The following is a 23,108-nucleotide window of genomic DNA, read 5'->3' as shown; positions in this document are numbered from 1 at the left end:
AAACCTGCTAGTCTTCGTCAGTCACATATTAGGGTCAGGTTACCCTCAAGATCACCTTCCTTAGATGGGGGCTGGTGGCTGTTGTTGTAAAGTACACTTTTGCCATCTAGTGTCTCTTGGACCATATAGCCTAAATGTAAATGGCGGCTTTCAGTACAACTTGTCACAAATCAAGACCCAATTGTCTAAAAATGTACAAATCGGGTCGAATGACGTTAAAATCGATGGCTCATGGATTTGGAGAATTGTGACATCCTTAATCATGACTGTACCTTTGCTTCTCTCTCTCTGAAGCTCCACATAGCGGCTGCCAGTGGTTATAGAGAGGTGGTATCTGTGTTATTGGAGAGTGGCGCAGACCCTCATCCTGCTGACAACAACTTTTGGACCCCTCTCCACCTGGCTGCTAAATATGGACAGGTAATTTACAGCTGCTCGACAAAATTTCCGACTGCTCTTGACTTTAATGAAGTAGTCTTAATGTGAACTCAGCTGGCTGCATTGAGCCGATGTGATTGGAGTCATTCATGAACTGAATGGAAAAATCAGCGAGTCATTGATGGATTGTTGCTCTGAGGAAGCTGCCTCCGGGTCCTCTGCACACACTCTGATAAACTGCTCATTTTTGGCCAATTGATCAGAAACAGTCAAACCGCTGGCACAGAACGGAAAACATTTCAGGTTAGCAGTCTAACGGTCTCTCTTAGAGTAAAGGAGATTGATTTCCAAATGGGGAGGAGGTGAGCTGTTAGAGTGATGAGATCTGGTGGCTTGGAAGGGCTCCAACGATGAAGGAAGGGACGTGATCACTTCCAGATCTTGCTGACCCAACTAGATATTTAATTACATTTCTGGGCTGTGTGCTCGGCTGCTGACAAAGAGAATTTATTCAGTCGGTATTTAGAGTCGCTCTCCACATCTTTGGTTCATCTACCCACGAGGCATGTTTTTTTTGTGAGTGTGTTTTAAAAATCTTTTCTTCCTCACTGTTAACTCGCACCCTTTCTCTATTTCATTCATGAAGATCTTCTGCCTTTCTTTTCTTCCTGTTTTCTTCATTCTGTGTGTGTGTGTGTGTGTGTGTGTGTGTGTGTGTGTGTGTGCGTGTGTGTGATGCATACAGTAAGTGCATCTGACTTAAGAGTGGCAGTCTAGAGGATTGAAGAATTGATTAGGCTGCCCTCACAGCGCTAAATCACCTCAGCCATCGGCTCTTTACTGGTGCCAGTGCTTTGCCTCCTGCATACCAACTACGAGCCTTCTTAACACTCACTTCCTGTCGCCATTCCCTTATAGCTGGTCTGACAGTGATGTGTCAGTGCTGCGGGACATTATGGGTTCAAGATGCGTGTTTGTATCGGGCAAAGTAAATCACTGGTCCCACTAAGAGGTTTTTTCAGATATGAGGCACAAGCAAACAGTTGCCTGGTAACACTTGCTGGCAACTGTAACTCTAGCTGGTACATTGAAGCCAAAGATCCCTTCTGCAGTGTCCCATACATACTAGAATGACCCTTTAAGGAGATGTATGACCCTATTACCGCAGCTAATTAAGCTTCCCTCTCTCACTCTTGTGATAAGTTAGACTCTGGATCTTGGCTTCCTTGGTTAGAGTCAAGGCTTTTCAGGTTGTGCTCTCCTGAGGAAAGAATTTTAAATAGTTTAGTGTTGGAGTTCCAAACAAAGATAATGGACCGTTAAAATACAACCCCACTGGGATTGGATTTATTCATTTGCTGTTATAATAAAGGCAATACAGCCACTACCTGATTTACACCGAAGTGCTTTAATGTTAATCTCAAGGTTAATTCTCAAGACTGACAAAAATTATTACAGGGACATTTGGGCCCGAACCAAAAACTGTTCTGTTTATCTGAATCTGCATGAGGTTGCTTTCCCTGCACTGATCTCCATGTACTGGTGACCTTTTCCTGGTTTGACTTGCTGAAGAGTTCAGATCCTGTGGTGCCACTGACGTGTTGTCAGTATTTATAGGGTGTGAGTGCAGCTGACAGGGTCTGTGGGCAGGAGAGATGCTGTAGACTCACAGCCGACAGCTGTTGACATTGGTCATAGCCAGTCTGCTGAATGTGCTGAGTCACTCTCGTCCATACTGCACACAATGTCGTACGACCCTGCAATGGCACAAAGACTTCTGCTACTGAAAGAGCTGTGCCTCAAAATTTGGTTGACTCACAGGAGTCATATTGAAAAGACAATGTTAGTAGAATTGCAGCTAAATGTATGAGCCTGTAACAACTGAACATTAGGAGGGGATGTACTGGGTTCATCATCGTGCCTCCATGCCGCTGACAGCGTGGCCAGAGACAGTATGTTTTCAGGTTGTCCATCTGTCCGTCCATCAGTCTGCTTGTATGTCCGACCCATTCTCGTGAACACAATATCTCACCTTGAGGGACACAGAACACATTTTTGGCCAAATATTATTATATTATTTCACACTAATGTCTCATAGGATAAAATGAAGAAGTGATGACATTTTAGATCCAAAAGGTCAAAGGTCAACTTCACTGTGACATCATAATGTTCTGCAGAAACACTTTTCTGTCCATTTTTCACCGCCATAACTCAGGAGCAGAAGGGCAGATGGTGGCAGGGTTGAAGGTGTGTGTGAGGCATCCATGTTTTACAATCTGTAGCTTCTTTGCAGCAACATCCATATTTGAAGCACTGAAGTCCACCACAAGCTCATTGATTCTGCTGATACTGAGCTTCAGGTGGTTGTGGTTGCACCATGTGATGAAGCTCTCTGTCAGTCATCTGTACTCCTCTATAAAAACAGTCCCTAGGTGAAGACGCCATGTTTTTCACTGGAAATTATTCACCTGAATCATACATGACAATATAGTGATAACCTCCATTTCACCAAAAAATACACTAAATGCCTTTTATGAAATTCCCCCAAAGTCTTCACTACATATATGTTATATAAGTCTGGACAGACATGGATGTAAACTGCAACTTGACTGATTGGCATAGAACCACAAGGTGGTAATTTTAGTTCTCCTAGAATGTCTTCCTAAAATGTGCTCTGGTTGAGTATTTAATTATCAGCCGTTCTCATTTTGATTTTGAAACGCTGCTTTTGATATTTATCAAACTGCTGACAGTTTCTGGGTCATGCCATCTTTCCTTCAGTACCACGAAATGATGAAGAAGATCCTTGTCTGTTATCACTAAATTGAGTCACGCTGCAGATACTTGGTATCTCTGTGAGCTTTGTCTCAAAGAAAAACCCAGACAGAATAGAGGACGGAGGTGACAGCCATCACATGTCACTGTGTGTAGAAATGGCGGTAGGCGACTATGGGGTTCTTCCATTGTGACATTTGATGGAAGACTCATTATTAAAGGATCTCCTCAGTCAGGTCACGCAAGAACAGACCTGACATGAGTGACATACACTGTATATATCATCTGCTCAGTGTTTGAATTCTAGATATCTGTCACAGTATGTCCTACATTTACATATCTGCATCTACGCTGTAGCAATAAATGTGGGAATAACCACCACGTCTCCTATGACCTTAACAGGAGGATCTTCAATAAACATTAGAAATGTGCTATGAAACTGTTGTTGCATTGATGGTTTGAAAGAAGATGCAGTTAACCGTGCCCTAGAAATGATTTTTTTCTAGGATCTAATGAAAATGGATGCGGGTGCTTCTCCCATCTCTTACAGACAAGCATCGTTAGCCAGCTCCTGAGGCACGGAGCCAACCCCACTCTGTTGAACTGCAACCAAGACAAACCCTCAGGTAAGCATTCACACAAATATTCACATTTTGCTGCTGAAAATGGGTGAACGTGTTTTAGCAAACAAGAGATAATGAAGCAAAGAAGCGGAGGGATGAATTTTGAATTATTCAGCTGAGCCTGTTCAAATGCAATGACGATCACTGTTATCATATAAAACACAGGGTCATACGCAGGAACACGGTGTCTGTACACACCTGAGTGCATCTGCATGAGGGAACCCATTTATTAATGAAAGAAAACATTAACACCTGACTCATGCGTGCTGCACACTCACACACATGCACTGATTACATTAGGACGTTGGCAGTAATCATGAGGGGCTGGTGTGATTAATTTGCTAATGGGCATAAAGGTGTCATATCATTATCCAGGGACATATAGTGCTTTTTCAAATCGTACAAGATCAGCAGAGGAGGTCTTCAAAGCGGTCTTGCAGAGCAATGTTTTGCTCTTACTGTATGAAGGGTGATGGGAACCGAGGGTGGGGCGATGCAGACTCATTTCATCTACTCTCAGCTGCTTTGTGAAGTGCTCTGTCTCTCTGTTGGTGTCACAGTTTAATTTACATATTTATTTTAGTTTCAATGGTGTTAATGTTGGAGCTTAAAGCCATTATTGGCTGATGATCCCGATCAGTCTTGCAAATCCCCTCCGACACACACACACACATGCATGCACACGCACACACACACACTGCTGGGGTAGAACTCCCTGCATCTCAAACCTGAACAGATCCATTATAAAACCGTCCATTGAACCAGGCTGCTGATGAATGTGAAGTCATTATACATGTAAGCGTCTCTTGTGTGATCGTGATGAAGTGTGTCACACTGAGGGGCTTTGGGCTGCTAACCTCTCCATTGTGAGATAGACTATCATGGTTGCCTCTAACCATTTACCCCCATGGCTTCATCACACCTCCGACCGCCTCACTCCAGCCTTAATCAATAGCCCCTTCCAGCGTGTAGGCTTAGAAAAGATGTGAGGCAAGCCCTCTGAGACTGAGACGATCCCCTTCTTTTTCACTTGAAGCCCCCACACCCCTCCCTCGGCAGCCACATGACGAAAGACAGCCAGAGCAAGAGATGGGAGTGTAGGGGGGTTGTCACTCACACAGAAATAAAAAGACAGGATGAAGTCATCCCCTTCCCCTGTGCCCTGTTAGACCTCATTACAGACAGGGGGGATCTTAACTCCCCCTCCCTCTTAAGCACAGTTGGATTGATTCACAGTGGGGTTTTCATTCTGCACCAGTGCACGCCCATCCACATGGATTGTGAAGGAGGGTTGGCATGGTGAAAGACAAGAGAACAGAAAGGTGTACCTGGTTGTTTAAGAGCATAGAGTATTATGGTCTTTAGCTAACAATATCACCACACTCTCAGCTTCTTATCACCAGTGGCACAGAATGGTGACGAAACCCATTCTGAAGCTTATAAATATGACATTTTGAGCTTTTCAAGTTTCACAATAAATAGCTGTGCTGATTAGCCTGTCTTGCGTGTCATGTCACCAGACATTGGTGCGTCACAGCCCATCGTTGACATGCTGCTGAATGCAGAGGAGAGCTGGCTGCAGAGACTGTCGGACCCCCGTGTTCCTCTGCCCTCCACTGACCAACGCTATGATGGCGGTTCACACGACCTCAACACTCCGGTCAAGAACTTGTAGGTTAACATTTTCATTAGCACGATTGTTGTCTTATGGTTACCCCACAGATTGTAAGTCATGTTGGGTTTGTCCCCTTTTTTCTCCACTTTGCCCCAAAACTGCTTCCTGCCCCTCTATCTGCTGTATCTACTGTGTCTTTTCCAACTCCTTCACTATCCACCTATCACGCAGGAACCCCCTTGGTATCCCTATCTCTAAGCGGGACAGTCTGCTGGAGAAGTGTGCCATGTTCAGAGAGGCAGGTGGGGCGCTGAGCCGACAGCCCTCCCAGGACAATGGCCTCGATGGCCCCTTTAGCTCTGGACCTGGCAAACTGGAGCAGGTACCTTGTCCTCAGCTAAAGAAACTTTTTTTTTTCTATTCTAAATGAAACGTGTCTGTGAATTTCAGAAAAAATCACTCTGCTGATTAGCCCATCTTGTGTGTCATGCTATCAGATGGTTATTTAAACATTTTATGCGAGTGAGAGATTGCATATCACATCTGCTTCGTCATCATCAGTCTCACTTGTCCTTGTTTTTACCTTGAGCATCGCACACTGTGTAATTACTTCGGATTGGTTCTCATAGACGTTCCTCCACAGGCAGAGAGGCAGGGAATCTGACAAAAGAAATCAAATTGGAATCATAAACTTGTAATTCAGCAACGATGACTGATAAATAATCAGGTATATACAGTACTTGTTAAGCAATATGTGCTGTAGATCTCTCCAATAAAGCATTAGAGACCCAAGAGAACTGCAGATGCTCACAGTGTAGTGTCCCTGTCTCAAATGGAAGTGTGATAGGAACAAAATCCTGGTTGTCCCAGACTGAAGATTTATCATGTGAAAGCTGCAGATCTCAGTGCCTGTATGTTAATTTTGAGTCTCACCTCGCATTTTCCTCAGGTCAAGCTGATGCCTCCGGCTCCCAATGACGACCTGGCATCCCTCAGTGAGCTGACCGACAGCAGCCTGCTCTACGAGATGCAGAAGCGCTTTGGCAACGACCAAATCTACGTAAGGCTGTCCCCGCACCACTAAACAAGGAATCCCACTCAACATTAAACATGCACTAAACCCTAAAGCACACACACACAGCACAGAGAAATGCAAACACACACACGCTCTCTCGGGCATAACTGGGTCACCATGGTTGTTTATTTGTAGTGGAGTGCTGGGCTGTTTGCGGTCTGGGAATTTCAGATTGCGATGTTTGGATCACATCACATGTTCTTTACACATACGAGCACTGCGGTGTGTTTCCCTCCAGTGTGTGTATGTACGTGTAGTGTTTCTCAAGTATAAACATCACTGTGCCTCCTCTCCTGATTACGATTGTGCAGATGATATTTGCTGTGTAATTGTCACCTGACTGCCAAAGACTGTTGGTCTTTATCAGTCTCAGTAGTCTGTACACCAGGTTGTGTTCATGAGCTGAATCCCTTCCCCCTCTCTGTTTCGGCCTCTTGACCTGTGTAAGTATAGTACCTCATTTTAATACACACACGCACACCCACATACTTACTCTGGTGACAATTGCAAAATCAATACCATTTAGATCGACTGGAAAGATAAATCCTTAACTACATTCAGGAGTCAAATGCCTTCATCTCCAACAATTGGTCCATTTTATATTCCTGTCATTTTCTCCTTCCCTTTAAAACTGTAGCCTGGCCCATACTTCTCCACGGGGACTGAGCTATAAAGACTGGAACCAGATCAATGTGGAGCTATCCTGTGCACCCTCTTCTCTGTGAAGAGGCAGTAATAGTGTGTTATTAACCCAGATGGGCGACAGACAGTAGGGTTAGCCACAGCAGGGGACACAGATAAGGGGATGACAATAAACGGCTGTAGATTGGTGGATGAAGAAGAGAGAAATTGTTAGAACTCAGAATAATGAGGGCTGGATCGGAGGTAAAGTCCATTTGGAAGAAGACGTGGTGAAAAGAAAGGACAGTTAGTGGACAAAGAGCTATCATGGGGACATCTAAGCATGTCTGATCTGACATAACTCCTCTGTAATGGATTTACTCATGGTACAGTCACACTCCATTCTGTTTGTAACAAAGATATTCCAAAATAATAAGCAAATAATCGCTTCACATGTAACAACAAAGTTAATATCCATCTTCTTTAAAAGACCAAAAACAGCTCACACTTCTCATTTCAGCAAATAAATTAATTTATTGGCATTTCTGCCCTTCTTCACATTCTTGTTTCTTCACTTACGGTACCTGACCTTATGTATATAACAGAGGGTGTTTCAAGAAAGTGGTGAACAGAGCAGAGATGTGGCGAAGGACAGGAAAAGGGGGGAGGACAAAGGCAGCGAATGCTCCATATGTTCCCAGCAGGGTGGTCAGAGATGGGGCTTTGATGAGTGGTCCGCTGCCTTCTGCCAGGATAGAAGGAGGAGAGGAACTGAGGAAGGACGCCGATGAAGGCTGGATTATTGACAAGCATGTCACGAGATTGTCGGGAAGTCCGCACCGTTCTCAAGACAAGTTTTACTTAAAAATGCGAAACTTGTAGTGCGAATTTTGCTGGTAGCAATTTGTTCAAGCCATTAACCTTGAGCCAGGGTCTAAGGACGGAGCAGCATGTTACAGAGTGTTAGCGATGTCTGCACCCCCCCCCAGGGGACGGAGCGCCGGCTTTCAAACAGCCTCCGGGACGCTTTGTGAGAAACAGAGGGTTCGCAGTTTAGTGGAGGGGGTCAGAAATTGGAAGTTGGTTATTTTTATCTAAACAGCCTTGGGGGTTTGTGTGTACTCTGCGTAGGAGGGCAGATTTGTTTTTATTGGAGAAAGGAGAAATTACTGAGGTTATCATTGGAGGCCCCTTCCTGACCTTTCTCTGCCATGAGATTACCATAATCTTATGGTAATAGAAATTGTCACCACCATGAATACTGATGCTAAGGAGCAAAGAGTGGGACAGCACTTCGATTCGCTTTGGCTTTAGGCGGTCTGTAAGTAATTAGAACCCAACTTCACCCTGTTCATGTGCCAATCGAAGCAGAGCTGTGCGACTTCACACCCAAAAGATAAATGTTTTACATTACTGGTTTCACTTCTTGTTCTCACCAGAGTTACAAAGTAAAAGATCAGTCATGTTGTTTTTTTTCTCTTCTTTTGTAGACTTACATTGGACACATCCTTCTGCTGGTCAATCCAAACAAAGAGCTGCCCATCTACTCCACTTTGGTGAGCAGGCATTTAAGTTACCTCTATTTCACACAAGCTTACAGAACACACCGTGCTTAGCCCTCTTGAATTTGCAGATCTCTGGACTATGATCCATGCTCGTGCCAGATATGCATTTTACATGCAAAATCATAATGTAAGAAGGCATGACGTGAACATGGGAAATGGATCTTGTGGTTGATAAATAATGCAGTCTTCCTGTTAGTGATACACAGCGCAAGGCTGACTCTACATCGGCTAGAGGAGAGGGATCCTGTTTAGCTCACACTCACAACACACCATGGAAAGCCATCGCTGGACACATAGACTTACATTCATTTCCTGAGGACTTACCGTAACCACTGCTTGCCTTACCCTCACCTTAGTCTTCACCCTAAAATATAATTCTTTAAGTTATGGGGACTTGCATTTTGTCCCTGTAAATGTGACACACACACACACACACACACACACACACACACACACACACACACAGTCCACTAAAAATTCATTTTAAAAATACTATCTCTATTGGTGAATAACGACATATTTAAGGTATGCAACAGCAAGAGGAGAATGACTCAGTGTATGACTAACAGGTGTGTGTGTGTGTGTGTGTGTGTGTGTGTGTGCGTCACCTTATTTTAAAATAGTGGATAACTCATTTTGAAATAGCTGAATTAATTCCAGCTTAGCACTTGCCCGTGTGGACCCAGGAGGGGTTGGGCGGAGGAGGAGACATCCTCTCCTGCCATGACAGAACGAAGCCAAGCCCCCTCTGGCTGTCCCATTCCTGCCTGCGTCTGGAATCACTCCAGGCATCTGCGCCCAACTGAGAGAGTGTGTGGAGGAGCAGGGAGGAGCCAGTGTGTGAAGGACATATGTCACAACATGTGTGATCTGCTGGCCGTCTGTCACCCCCACTGTCCTGGTGGGCCACAGCCCATCATCCCTCCCTGTTCCAAAACCGCTAATACAGCACTGGCACACATCTGCTGGGAGGGTTACAGATAGGGGTTCAGTATGTTAGACAATTGAGGGTTCACTGTCTGATACACATGTTTTTAACAAATTTGCAGCTGTGACCATTCAAAATTCACTATTTATTCCTCCTCAGGCATACGTTGTGCAGCTACAACTACTATTGACCTTTTTTATAAGGAGATCTTTATCTCTCTGAGACATAAAAATGTCTAGATAAGAATCTGCTTACAAATAAAAAGAATGAATATCTGAACTTTGTAAGAGTAACATTCACCAAACACCTCAGTTGGTCAAATTACACAAATGGATTTGAGGTCTGGGCTGAAAGCTTGTCAACATTTTCAGGCCGCTGCTGCGAGCTCTAACTGTTCAAAGTTATGATGGATATTTGGAAATGTGGGTCCCCAGATATAATTCAGCTTTTCAATACAAGAAGTACAGAGTGTCTCACTAAACAAGCATGATATTTTATGTGTGCACACAAAAACTGTAACACTTTTTAGCTCTGTGTTTGTGTTTCACACTTTTGTGCTGCGGTACATTATGCCACAATATAGCAAGTGAGCAACATGACAGTAACATGGCCTGGAACTGAACTCTTGTGCTTTTGCTTGCTAGTCGGTTGTTATTTTAAAGTGAACTAGTCAGAATGAGCGTCAGCTTAAGCATGCGTGTTTAAATTGATGACAGCTTTCATTCAACACCTCGTTGATATCTTAGCTACTTTGGGTTGGATTACATGTTTAGGCTGAGTGGTAAACCACACCTTCTCAGTGAGGCGGACACATACAAACTCACACAGGCATGGAAAGTAATACCCTGCATGGTTTCACTGTTTTGCTGAAACCTTATCCTCTGTGTTGCTCGGCCCGCGTGCGCGCATCCACGTTACATAAGGTTGTGGTCCAGTGTCGTGACGGACTCCATCTATTTTTCTCTCTCAGGTGAGTCAGCTGTATCTGAGCTCCACGGGTCGCCTGTGCTCGTCTCTGCCACCTCACATCTTCTCTTCAGCGGAGAGAGCGTACCACATGATGCTGCAGGAGAAGCGCCCGCAGTGTTTCATCTTGAGGTATGCACTCCTCCTCAACGCAGCCCTGAACTCTGTGCCTCCACATCATGAGACAAAGATGTCAGCAGAGGTGGCTCATAGCGGGATGGCGGAAGTCATTGTGAAGTTCACCTGGTCACCTGGTTTGTCTGCACCTCTCCACCACACACCTGGTAAACACTCCCTGAGAGGTGAAGAGCTCTCAGCCTGGGTTGAGCTGTAGAGCTCTTCGGTGCTCACACAGAGCTCGAAGTTTGCTGCGCCTTGTCCTCGGCTGGATGGAGGCAGCTCCCCGATTGCAATTAAATCCTGTTCCGGCTCTCCAGCGACATTCCCGCTGAGTTGTAACCAATCTGGCAGAGAGTTAATGCGCCCTGGCCACAGGCTATCCATCTAACTCGCTCACACACACACAAACACACTCACATGCAAGGACATCGTACTGTTCGCTGTCACGTACGCGCGCTCCCTCGCGTTTCCTTCATTTTTCTTTCTCACCTGTCCAAGCTTCCTGTTTCGCTCACACGTGCACGAAAGCACGCGCACACTCTCCTACATGTTTACAGGCAATCAGCGGCCATGATCCCCCCGAGGCCAGTGCTCTAACAAAATGCCCTTGAAATCTAATAAAATCTGGTAAATGAAAAGACAGTGGAAAGGCCTTTGGACTTCACACTCAGCAGGGCCATTAGGAGGAAATATAGCAACACACATACACCAACGAACAGCACACCACAGCACACTGCGGTCGTTAGTAAGGGCTTCTGACCTTCTGAAGCCATCTGTTTGGTGTTGCTACGCCGGTCTCAACTCTCTGCATGTTGGTGAGTGTCGGAGCATGTACTGTAGAGGTACCTTATGTCAGATTTAATATCCACTAAACTCCAAATTAAAAACAGGCCTCCAGTGCCAGATAAGTTTTAACAGCGCATGGAAAGTGTTGATCAATGGAGCAACGGTATTTGTGTTAGAGAGAAGGAATAGATTGTGAATTGATTGGGAGGGGTTCCCTGAGGGGGTGGTGTCAAGTGGGTGGAGGCGTGTAACTGTGGTGACAGATGTGGGAAACCCCCCCGATGACAAATGCTTAACACACGTTCTTCCTAGACACGTTTGGAGAAGTGAAACACACACACTGTTATGTTTGGCTTCTACTGTAGATGTCTAGCTTTCATTAATAGCATTTTAATTTGTATTGTTTTTGCATGCATCTATTCACTTCTTAAATGTTTCTAAAATCATGTTGAAAAGACAATTTAAAACATGCTTATTGTGATTATGTCAGAAAATGCTAAAGCATGACAGTTACAGAAATCTAATAACAATTTAAATAAATGTGTAGTGATGAGTATTACTTGGGTAACAATAGTGTTATCTGCATAATGTCTGTAAGATTCAGCCATCCAGGTCATTGTTACTCAAGGAGGCTAACCATGATTCAAGCCTCTACAGATATCTGCATAATGCAAGGTTATTGTGTCCTCTGCTGATATCTAATCATATGCAACCAGGAGAGTGCACTCAGTAGAGTTCAGGTCTCCAGCAGGTGTGTCAGGGGGCAAACTGAAGCAGTTGTTGATCGCTTGTGGCCCCTACCGACCGGCTAAGAGGAGTGAGTGAGAATCAAATGCACGGCCTGGAGGGCATAGCAACGCAGAAACTCCCTTCACAAAACAACACGCCACAGCACATGTTTATTGTTCGTCATAGTGGAAAATGTGTGACTACATCTCAGCAATATAAGACACTGCAACATTAAAGGATAAGTTCAAAATGTTTCAAGTCTGTCTTAGAACAATTGTCAGGTGCCCGTATGAACGTTGCAAAAAGGTTTTGCTCTCTATAATCAACCTTGAGTGAGACAAAATCTTCCAAAGGTTAGCAAAACCTCTTCCAGTCTTCATATGAGCTGTTGTTGTTAAACTCATGAGCCTGTCCATTAAGACATGAAACATTAGAGACAATTACAACATGTAAAACAATAATAACATCAATTAAGGCTTGACTGACATCATATCTGCATTTTCTGTCTCTCTAGTGGTGAAAGTGGTTCTGGGAAAACGGAGGCCTGCAAGCACATAGTGAGACACCTGACAGCACGTTCCAGCCCCAAAGGCTTTGCACTGGAGCCCAGAATGAAACACGTAAGTCTTGGCAGTCATCGCTGCAGGCCCGTATTGTTAAGGATCATGTCATGTCCCGGGCATGAGTCTTGAATCCTTTGTAGCTGTCATGACCTTATTTCTTCACTTTGAGTTTGCAAAAAAAAAAAAGCGAAACGCTAAAAACAATCTTATCGTAGACATCTGTGCCGTTCTCCATTTCAGTTCCCATGCTCTGCACAACCAGTGAATATTTGTGTGTTCTTCAAAGCAGGGCAATGACTGAAACTTACATCCTGTCTCCCAGTGCTTATGTCTTACTGTTCCTTCACCCATGTCATCTCTGCGATCAAAAATCAGGTAGCACGCAGCGTAGGGAGGCAGTGTTCATCGCTCTGTAAATGTACCCCACTGTTCCTCTGTTGCCGCGATGGGAGAGAGAATACATGTTCAGATTAGTGTATCAGAGTACGAGCTTATTGCTAGTCTTCCCTGCTTGGTAGTTGCTCATTTGTCAAAGATTTGAGGCACTCAGACACTGGTGTTTGATTGTATCATCGAAATTCCCATTAGGATGGCTTTATCTCATATGGAACTGTTTCTTTAGGACAGAACTATTTGCAAAAGAGAAAAATGTTTGGCCGTTATTCATATGAGCATTTTCTTATACTTTACAGCCTAATGAGGAAGAATCGATAGCAGAGTACAATAGAACAACATATACCCATTTCCTTTCTATGGCACATGTTCCATTAAATCAGGAGAGGTATCAGTCATAGGATAGATAATTAGAAAATTTGTGTAGATACATGCTGTATATGGACAAATGTTGATTTTAAAAAATGTAGTAAGTATCCTCCCTTGTTTTGTGTACTGTATGAAAAAACAGAAAAATCTGTCATTTCGGTCAACACTTGCATGACTGCTTCTGGTCGTTTTCCCTGTTGTGTAGTTGTGGTTCAGATTACGACATGTTCACGGTGTTTAACACGATTCACATGCTCTGCGCTCAGTCTGCCAGTTGGGTAACACAGCCGTGTGTAGCCTGGGAGTGTGTTCTGAAATCATGAAGTCATCGTTATGTAGTCGATAACTGGGTCAGCTCGCTCTCTGATCATCGTGGGACATGAAAAATGTCGAGTGTCCACATACTGGATGCATATTGACACCTAGTGGTTGAAAATGGAATGGCAGCAGAATAGTTTTTGTGTCGAAATCTGTGTGAGAGAGTTGCTGTGCAAGTTGATTTTATTATTATGGAGAGGAAAGGTACACATACTCTGCAGTGAAAGCCATTTTAAAGGATAATGCAGATCATTAGTAACAAATCCTTCCTTTGGTTCCGTCAAACATGCAGGTTAACTGTATTCTGGAGGCCTTCGGTCATGCAAAGACTCTGAGGAACAACAACTCAACCCGCTTCATCAAGCTGTTGACCATCCAATACTGTGACAAGAGGAGGACACTGCTCAGAGGTAGCTTACGTTTCTGTCAATGTCGCACTCAATGTGAAATGATTGTTAGTTACTATGCTGTACTGTCATTTTCTCAAAGTGTTGTCTTCATTTCACTTGAGTCTATATAAAATGTCTATAGTCTGGAATAATATTCATGAAAAGAAATCGTTGGATTTGAGTATTCATTATTTTCACGCCTGGATCACAAAGTTTATGAGACCATAGAGACCATACAAGATTCTCAATATGAGATTTCACCACAAGATCAGGTGCACAGTCTTGAAGCACCAGCAGGGGGCAGTAAAAGCCTGTTAATGTTGTTTCTGCGTGTGCTCCATCTGTGCAGCTGTGCTCACCTTATTTTACCCCAGTTAATTTGATGACTGAGCACTGGCCGTTGAACGCTGGCCACAGATCGAATTTTCACTTTTTTTAGTAGCATCAGCACTGTTGAAATGTAATTTACACACATGTTATTGAAGTATAAAATGCATCTGATGTTTAAGCCCGTGTGTACGCCTACATGCTGGAGAAGTCTCGTCTGGTCCACCTTCGTCCTCACCAACACAGCTTCAGCATCTTCTATCTGATGGCTGAAGGCCTGTCGCCTGAGGAGAACAGCGCACTTTACCTCAACAATGTCCTGGCTCACAGGTACGTGGCTGTCAGCTGATGTGTGTATGATATTATATGTAGAGTGGTAGATTATAAAATCACTGGTGAAAGTTGATTACAGATGTGTACATGCTGCTAGAAAGCTGCAGATCTTACAATATACAGTTCAATCCAACACTGACAATATAATGCATGCATACAGTATGCATTCAACACAGCCTTACAGTATGTGTTTCTGTGTGCATGGCTTTATGTGCACATTTTTCTGAACATGCATTTCTTACTTTTATCAGATTTTTGTTTGTGTTGAACATCTGTACTCATGCGTGTTCTTGCTTGTAATGTGACAGTGTGATTGTGAGTTACACTAACTCCACTGTTATCCACTGTAGGCCATCAGCGTGATAACCGCTGACCTGAATCGCTTTGTTTTGGAGCTTGAGAGGCACACTAGTCCTTCTGGCATCACACCAACCCGTTGTGCTTGTGTGTGCGCCTCTGCTGGGTGTGTGTGATCCAGTTCTGCAGATTTAATATCCTGTTTGCCTGCTCTCCTCTCTCCCAAGCACAACTCTCTCCATAGTGTGACAGGGACTATATGTAAATCAACACAGAACTACCTCGTAAATCTTTTGCTTCTAGGTCTCTCTCATCTGAAAATATGCACATAAATTCCTGCCGAGCACACGGGTGCATGTTCGGAACAAGTGCACCTGTCGTTGTACACTGATCGCAGGACTCACCTTGTCCTCTGTGGTTATGTTGTTTTTATGGTTGTTCAAAATCTTGGTCCACATTGCTTTGTCTTTCCGTCTTTGCTGCAGGTATCTTAGTGGATGCCTTCCAGGGGAGAACCCTCCAGTAGCTACAGCCTCTGCACAGAGCAGGGAACGACTCGCCGCAGTCAAACAGGCCCTGCGAGCCCTGGGCTTCAACAAGCAGGTATTGATGGCCACTTCTGTCGGGCCTGTTTATTCAAAGGCTATTGATAGCAGGGATCATTTAAAGTGTTGATGTCACAGACCCTTAAATAGCCACTTATGGGGTCATTAATGGGATTTATTTTTGCTAGCCAGGGTCTTTAAGTGTGTAAGAGTCCAGGAGCTGGATCGTCGATAGGATGCTGCACAAAGAAATGTCTCTTTTAAAGACTACAAGCTGAACCTTCCCCTTGTCCAAACTCTAACCTCACAGAGGGCACTTTGGAAAGTCAAATATTTCAAATTGTGGCACCAGAATGCTGTCCCAGTGTTACCTGGTAAATAACAACACAGTCACATCATGTAGCAAGTAAGTAGATACTGAAGGCTGCAAAGGACACAGTAATTAAGGCACAAGAAGCGAGAAGGGCATCATCAGCCTGTTATGACATATTCCAACTAGATGTGTGGATTTGATTGTCTATTTAAAGACTGTATGGAATGTGTGACCAAACTCAGAAGACAAGACTTTGATATGCATACTGCGTGCATGTACATAGTGTGCCTCAGTGTGTGGTACAGTCCGTCCCGAGCACCACCCGCCGTGTTCCCGGCCCATTATCGGTTCTATTCTTAGATTCCCAGTCAGCATCTGTCAGCAGTGAGTGACCACCATCTCACCTTTTAATCCAGCAGCAGTCAGTACACGCAGGCAAGGCCTAAGGGACAGAGAAGTAGCACGATAGATAGTGGTATTATCAGAGGGGACCAGTGTCCACTGCAGAAGAGAGAGCGAGTCCAAGGGACAGAAGAAGGAGTGGGGGAGCAGGAGTGGAAGTGATAGACCACCCATTGGTCTCTGTCTAAGTATAATCAGGATAATCGGGGGACGACTCCCAGTCCAGACCCAAAGGTCAATCGTCATTAACACTCCCTTCTCTCCCTCGCTCCCTTTCTTCTCCTTCCCAAGCGGGGGGGTGGAGTCCAACTGTGTATAGAGTGTCAGACAGAGACTAATGCTCGTGTTTATCTCCCAGATATCGTCTCCAATATCCTGCCTTTAGAGAGTGCACACGCAGACATATTCACACACACAAGCGCACACCTTCAGTCTCAAACGTCCCCCTCTCAGAGATCCAGAGCAGTGGGTAAGGGGGTATTCCATTAAGTGTCCTCTGTTCAAGGGCAGAGAGGAAGTGAGGGTAGGATGGAGGAAGAGGAGCGTGTGAATGAAGAAAGGAGGATGACACGTCGACATTCTTTGCATTTTGCAGTACATTTAGTTTTAAGGCTGGTTATTCTATTTTTATTTTATTGTCACGAAATTCCATGAAATTTCTAAAACCAGCAGTGCATAAGTCCGTCTCTCTCAGTGTGTCAGTGTGTTATCAAATGCTACGAAAACAGAAGTAGCTAGAGTATTTGTGGGGGACTGTTTGGAGCTGGGGATTGATGCACATTTGATGTGGCAGTGAGTGTTTTTGCCAACAGCACACTGAAAAAACTCTAGGGGCGTGGTAATAAAAGAACTTGCCACTTGTGTAAAAGCGTGCCTCATTTATGTGTTTTTGAATCAATGATGGCACAGAGGGATGAGCGATATCAAGCTTTGTCCACACAGGCAATACTTGTTAGTCGAATAAGTTGGTCAGTAATGGGATTCGTTTTTGGTAACATTAAGAAATATAGGTTATCAATAGTCTTGTCCTTTAAATGTGGTTTCATGAATAATGTGAAAAATGTGCTCAGCATTTCATGTAGTGCAAGTCTGAAATGGAAAAGAAAAATGGAAATCCAGGTTTGAGATTTTTTGCCTCTCTGACTCCCCGTCTGTCTCTCTCTACCTCTCTGACTCCCCCTCTCTCTCTCTCTACCTCTCTGACTCCCCCCTCTCTCTCTCTACCTCTCTGACTCCCCCTCTCTCTCTCTCCCACTCTCTCTCTCTCTCTATTTCTCTCTCTCTCTCACTCCCTCTCTCCCTCTCTGACTCCCCCTCTCCCTCTCTCTCCCTCTGTCTCTCTCTCACTCCCTCTCTCTCCCTCTCTCTCCACCTCTCCCTCTCTCTCCCCCCCTCTCCCCCTCTCCCTCTCTCTCTCCCTCTCCCTCTCTCTCCTCTCTCTCTCTTCTAGGAGGTTGACTCAGTGTTTACGCTGCTATCCGCTGTGCTCCATATTGGGGACCTGCGTTTTACGGCATTGACAGATGCCGATACAGCCTTCCCTTCTGACCTGCAGCTGCTGGAGAGAGGTCAGTGCCCCCGTCACATGACCTCTGTCACATGTGTGGAGGTGGGATGGGATGAGGAGGAGGAGGAGTGCAAAACAACCACTCATCTTGTTTACCTCGTCGTCATCGCTCCTCCCTATCTCTCCCCCTTGGAGTTCTGCTTGGCAGCTCGCCAGAGCAAACTAAAGGCCAGACAGTCACCTGTGTGGTGGCCAAAACGTAACCATGGTGAGGAGAGATCGCTGTTATACACACACTTCCCTGCTATTGGGGTCGGTGTTTTCTCCCCTTCTCTGCCTCGCTCCCTCATTATGCAACCGCTCCATGTGCTCCTGTGACCCCTGACCTCAGCTAGACGGTAAACAAATGACATCAGCGCCGGAACGGGAAAGAGCAAAGTCGTTGTCAGGGAGATGTGATGTCATGGCTTGTGATGTCAGCAAAGGGATTCTGGGTCGCTGTCACCTGTTTCTGCTGCTTGTTTGTGGGTTCTGCTCAGAAATCCACTGATGACTAATTGCTGCGCGCTCCACCGATGCTGTAAGTGGGAATGAGCAGTAGCAGGAGCTCATCTTGTTGCGCTGGCAGCGTGATATCATCATCAGAGCAGGTTCTGGAACGCCGTCAGTGCTGACATCCTCACAGTAATGTTCAATGCTGTTATTCTGTTATGTCTTTCATCCTGTCATCATGTCACTGTCATTTATTCCGCCTCCTTCTCTCTCTCGCCGTTTTCCTCTGCACAGTTTCTGGAATGTTGCAGGTGTGCTCCAGTGACTTAAGCACTGCCCTCACCTCTGACGTCCAGTACTTCAAAGGTATCCGCTCATCAGCCTTCACCATCACTTGGCCCTAACTGCTCCTCACACATAAGCAGAAAAACTCTGACACAAAGCTTATCGATTGATTAAATGTTACTCCAAAGACAAGTTAGAATTACAGATTTTAATCAGGTGCACTAGCTTACCTAAAATCTCAGTGAAATTAGTTCCTTTTGAAGAAATCTGAGTATCTTTTGATGATGATTTTGTGTCAGGTGATGTGATCACTCGGTGCCACACAGTGGAGATGTCAGAGCAGTACAGAGATCAGCTCGCGAAGGCCATCTATGGACGCCTCTTCAGCTATCTGGTCAACAGCAGCAACGACTACCTACAGGGACAGGATGACAGCATCGGGTATAGCAGTGTGTGTGTGTGTGTGTGTGTGTGTGTGTGTGTTTATGTGGTTTTTTGCAGTGTAAACCACCAGAACAATTCCTTTGGATAACTGTTGTCACGAACACCACCAATGTAGTGTATCTGTCATCGCACAACAGCAATCACTCATTCATGGCCTCCGTAGTGACAACACTGATATTCTAACTTGACGCATAGTTTAGAGTGGAGGTTTGGAATTGTTTCCATTGCATGAAATGCACAAATGGGCTTGTGTACTGAAAGGGAAAATAGTGACAAACAGGGTAGAAATGAGGGCACACCCAAGGTTCATGTGGAGGTCTCACAAAGCACACACACTTAGGTGGAGGCCATAGCATCCTTGGTGTTGTTGATGTTGTGAAGTCTTATCACACCGATAACCAAATAACCCGGGTTCCAACTTCTGGAATGTGTTTGTGCTTTGCCTTGTTTACACACCAACCACAGACTGCAATAAATTTGTCAACAGCACTGCTCACGGCACACACCCTGCAGATGCGTGTATGTGACACAAACACACACACACACATAAACATGATAACTCTTGCCAAAGTGATGCAATCCTGATCCTTGAGTTAAAGTCTTGCAGTATAATCAATGTAATAGATATGCTCTATATTTGTTCATGTGTTTCAGTGATCCTGCATTGGAAATTGGGATCTTGGACGTCTTTGGGTTTGAAGAATTCCAGAGGAATGGATTTGAGCAGGTGGGACAATTCTTACACAAGGCTTACTACCCCCATCCCCCAATAAATAAAAAAAAAAACATAAATAAAAATGCATCTGTTTTGTCTTCTTCCTTCCTTTCCCCAATTCATTTGATCTTAATCAAATTGCCGAAATATTTCGTTATCTATTTCCCAGCCCGGACATTTTAGTCTGTAATTGTAATGAATGAGGTGAGGTCTGCGGCTGACTGTGGCGTGATTTTCAGCTGTCCTCAGATGAACTGGCCGCTGACACAATGGCTGCCTGTGTGTGAGATGTCAGAGTAACAGGCAGCTTCAAACCAGCGTGTCTCTGCTCGTGTGTGCGTGTTCTTGCATGAAGAAATGTGAACGTCCGTCTCAAGGCTGCATTGTTCACATTATTGAATAGAATGACCAGCAGCAATAGCAGTTACCTAAATGATTTCACATTTTTAAAAAGAAAGTTGATTCCTTAAAATGTTCTTTGTCGGTGTTGTGGTCATACAGTAAGCTCAGCCTCCGGTTGTGTTTAGCATTCAGCAGTCTGGCTAAAAATATGAATAAATCCTTCCTGTACTAGCGCTCTGTGCACAATAGTGGGAGCCTGAAAATAGCACAGCGATAGCTCCTTTTTCTTAGAGAGGTTATTAAATCCTGCATCCAGTGAACATCAGAGAGGTTGACGTAGTTGTTCCTTCTCTGTGGCAGCATATGACTGCAGTAGTACTAGTAGTGTTTAGACAGGAAGTAATGGCACTTTAAACATACAAGAATAGATTTTTCAAATGTGGGGATTTAAATTGATTCACAAAGAATAGGAATCTTATTTTTTTTGTCAGTTGGCTTTTCCCTCCTTATGTGTAACTGTTCATGTGCTTTACTGAGTGTGTGCTTTTGCGTGTGCTCTGTACACGGGTGGATCAGCATGTCTGCGATGCTCGGCTGTTTGGTTGTTTTCAGTATGGCCGAGATTACATTGCACAGTGTGCAGAGTACAACGTGTGCAGCTTTAAACAGCTCACCTGTTATGGGCTGTAAATCTGTCATGTGCTCATCAAGAATGCACTGTTAATAGACTACCCCATAGTAAGAGCAGCAGGGAGCAGGCAGACAAGTCTGTATATCACAATCTGTGTGTGTGTGTGTGCGAGGTGTCTTAGGGTGTAATTCATAGTGCTCAAGAGGCTCAAGTGCTTATTCGTGTTACTCAGAGTTTACGTTCCCTCCCTGTGGAACTCCCAGTCTCCCACTCTTTTATTAAATCCGCTGTGTGTGTTTGGATTTGCTCTTGTACATGCGTGTGGCAGGTTTTCGTGTACATGTGTGGCACTAAGATGTCAGTGGCCTTCCTCCTCCTCTGGATGATCTCTAATCCAAGTGGAAGCGAGGGATTGCGTGACCTTTCCTCTTAAGGTCATGGAGAGAGCAAGAGCCAGAAGGGAAGAGAGGGGAGGAGGCTAACAAAACAAGAGAGCTAGGAAAAAAAAAACAACAGACTGTGCTGTACCTCTGACAGACAGCGCCGTTGCCCGCCTCTTTCCCTCAGACATCTTCTCCATTGTTGCCGCTGAGCTGCATATTAATATCAGCTTTCTTCAAATCGCAGAGTCAAGTCTGGATTCACAAGCACGATCATCTCTTCCAATAGATGTGGCACATCAGTGACAATCAAGCCCTCACACTCTGACGTGTTTGTACACACGCACACACACCCGTGCAGACACATACGCAGGCGGGCTTCACACGCGCAGCATGATCAGGGTCATTAGTGCTCGTTAATTAGAGCTGTGTTTGTCAGGGGTGTGTTGTACCTGCTCAGCACTTTGCTAATGAGCTAACTCAATCAACCACCTGCTGGGACTAAGCCTTTAATGTACTCGACTAGCTTGTAGACAAACAAGGATGAAAGAAAAACAGCACCGCAGCTGCCTGCACCGCAGAACAACACACCTCCAGATCAGCACTTTTCAACCCGCGGGCCACGACACAAAATTTGGGTCACGGCAGTCGCATAATGACACCCGAAAAAGAAACAATCAGACCTCTTTATTGATGATTTTCACACTTTTAGCAAGTGAACAGTCAGTGTGGCAGTGACTGGATAAATACGCAGCAGGGATTTTGTTGAGCACCAAATAAAATATCAATATATTCATTTTGCTTCATTTTTTAACTGCTCATAATCCCCACTCAGCCACTCATTGCTTGCATGCCTTGCTCGCTCTGGCATCTATTTTCACGGTGGATGCAAAATCTGAATTTAGAGTAAAAGGGATAGACGCATCAGATCTTGGGTTGAAAAGAGGGACACCTCACTCAAGTACAAGTGTGACAAATCAAGATACTAGACTACAGCAGCGTAAGAACTATTTTGCGCCCGCTTTGTGACACATTTGGGTTCAGGAGAAGTTTAAATGGGCCTGCTGCTGCAGTCTGCCGTTCCACTTCATGTTCCACGTTCCCTCTCATTACATCAATGTGACAAGTCACACTTCAGCCTGCCCTCCAGTGCTCCACACACTCACGCCAGACAAACGTTTGCCTCCTCGTGCTGTGATTGGCCAACTGCTGGGTTAGGAAGAGTTCACGTGTCCCAGCAGGAACACTTAATCCATATTATACTGGCATAGAAAAAAGGCCCGACATCGGGACATCCATTACTGTGTGCATTATGCATGTGGTGTCCCTGTAAACAGTTCAGTGTGTTAAACGAGTAATCAGTTAATTTATGAACCATTGACTTCCCTGTTGGTGTCACAGCAAGTTCAAGTGTTTGAGCTGCTATTGGTGCATTTGTGTGTCTTAAAAACAAACACACACCACCGTGTCGCTGAGGAGGAACTTCATGCCGTGCGCAAAAGTGTGTGTTTACTGTGTGTGTTGTGTGCGTTCCAGCTGTGCGTGAACATGACCAACGAGCGGCTGAGGCACTACGTCTCCGAGGTGCTGTTCCAGCAGGAGCAGGCGGAGTGTCTGCAGGAGGGCATCGCCATGGAGACCCCATGCTCCCCCGGCAACCGGCCAGCCGTTCTGGACTTCTTTCTTCAGGTATTGTATGTTACTGGTTGAGACCAGTCCAGTCCAGTTTGGTGTCTCATGGTGTGATTCAACATCAGAGGCCTACGCAGAGACTTTGAAAAAAGCTTTAAACTCACACAGCTGAAGTCAAATGCATCACTTTAGAAAGTTGATTTTAGATTTTCTCTTTTTTTCCTTATTGAAGTTTCATTTCAAAGTGGGA

The 23,108-nt window shown here is 44.8% G+C and overlaps 1 protein-coding gene across 1 annotated transcript in view; it reads left to right on the top strand.

The window, feature by feature from the left end:
• myo16 (myosin XVI) overlaps positions 1-23,108 on the top strand; it is a 73,405-nt gene that overhangs the window by 22,601 nt on the left and 27,696 nt on the right. Inside the window, exons 7-22 of the mRNA XM_041950764.1 lie at positions 295-420; positions 3,704-3,779; positions 5,297-5,447; positions 5,623-5,773; positions 6,341-6,451; positions 8,578-8,643; positions 10,551-10,678; positions 12,696-12,801; positions 14,117-14,234; positions 14,723-14,870; positions 15,656-15,773; positions 17,881-17,998; positions 18,724-18,795; positions 19,014-19,155; positions 19,813-19,885; positions 22,763-22,915. Of these exons, the coding sequence (XP_041806698.1) occupies positions 295-420; positions 3,704-3,779; positions 5,297-5,447; positions 5,623-5,773; positions 6,341-6,451; positions 8,578-8,643; positions 10,551-10,678; positions 12,696-12,801; positions 14,117-14,234; positions 14,723-14,870; positions 15,656-15,773; positions 17,881-17,998; positions 18,724-18,795; positions 19,014-19,155; positions 19,813-19,885; positions 22,763-22,915 (1,857 nt within the window). The remainder of the gene's footprint in view (positions 1-294; positions 421-3,703; positions 3,780-5,296; positions 5,448-5,622; positions 5,774-6,340; positions 6,452-8,577; positions 8,644-10,550; positions 10,679-12,695; positions 12,802-14,116; positions 14,235-14,722; positions 14,871-15,655; positions 15,774-17,880; positions 17,999-18,723; positions 18,796-19,013; positions 19,156-19,812; positions 19,886-22,762; positions 22,916-23,108) is intronic.

The sequence above is a fragment of the Chelmon rostratus genome, chromosome 13 (genome assembly GCF_017976325.1).
Source record: "Chelmon rostratus isolate fCheRos1 chromosome 13, fCheRos1.pri, whole genome shotgun sequence".
NCBI classification, from domain to species: Eukaryota; Metazoa; Chordata; class Actinopteri; order Chaetodontiformes; family Chaetodontidae; genus Chelmon; species Chelmon rostratus.
Note: the sequence above shows the minus strand (reverse complement) of the source record. Positions and strands in the feature narration are given on the sequence as shown.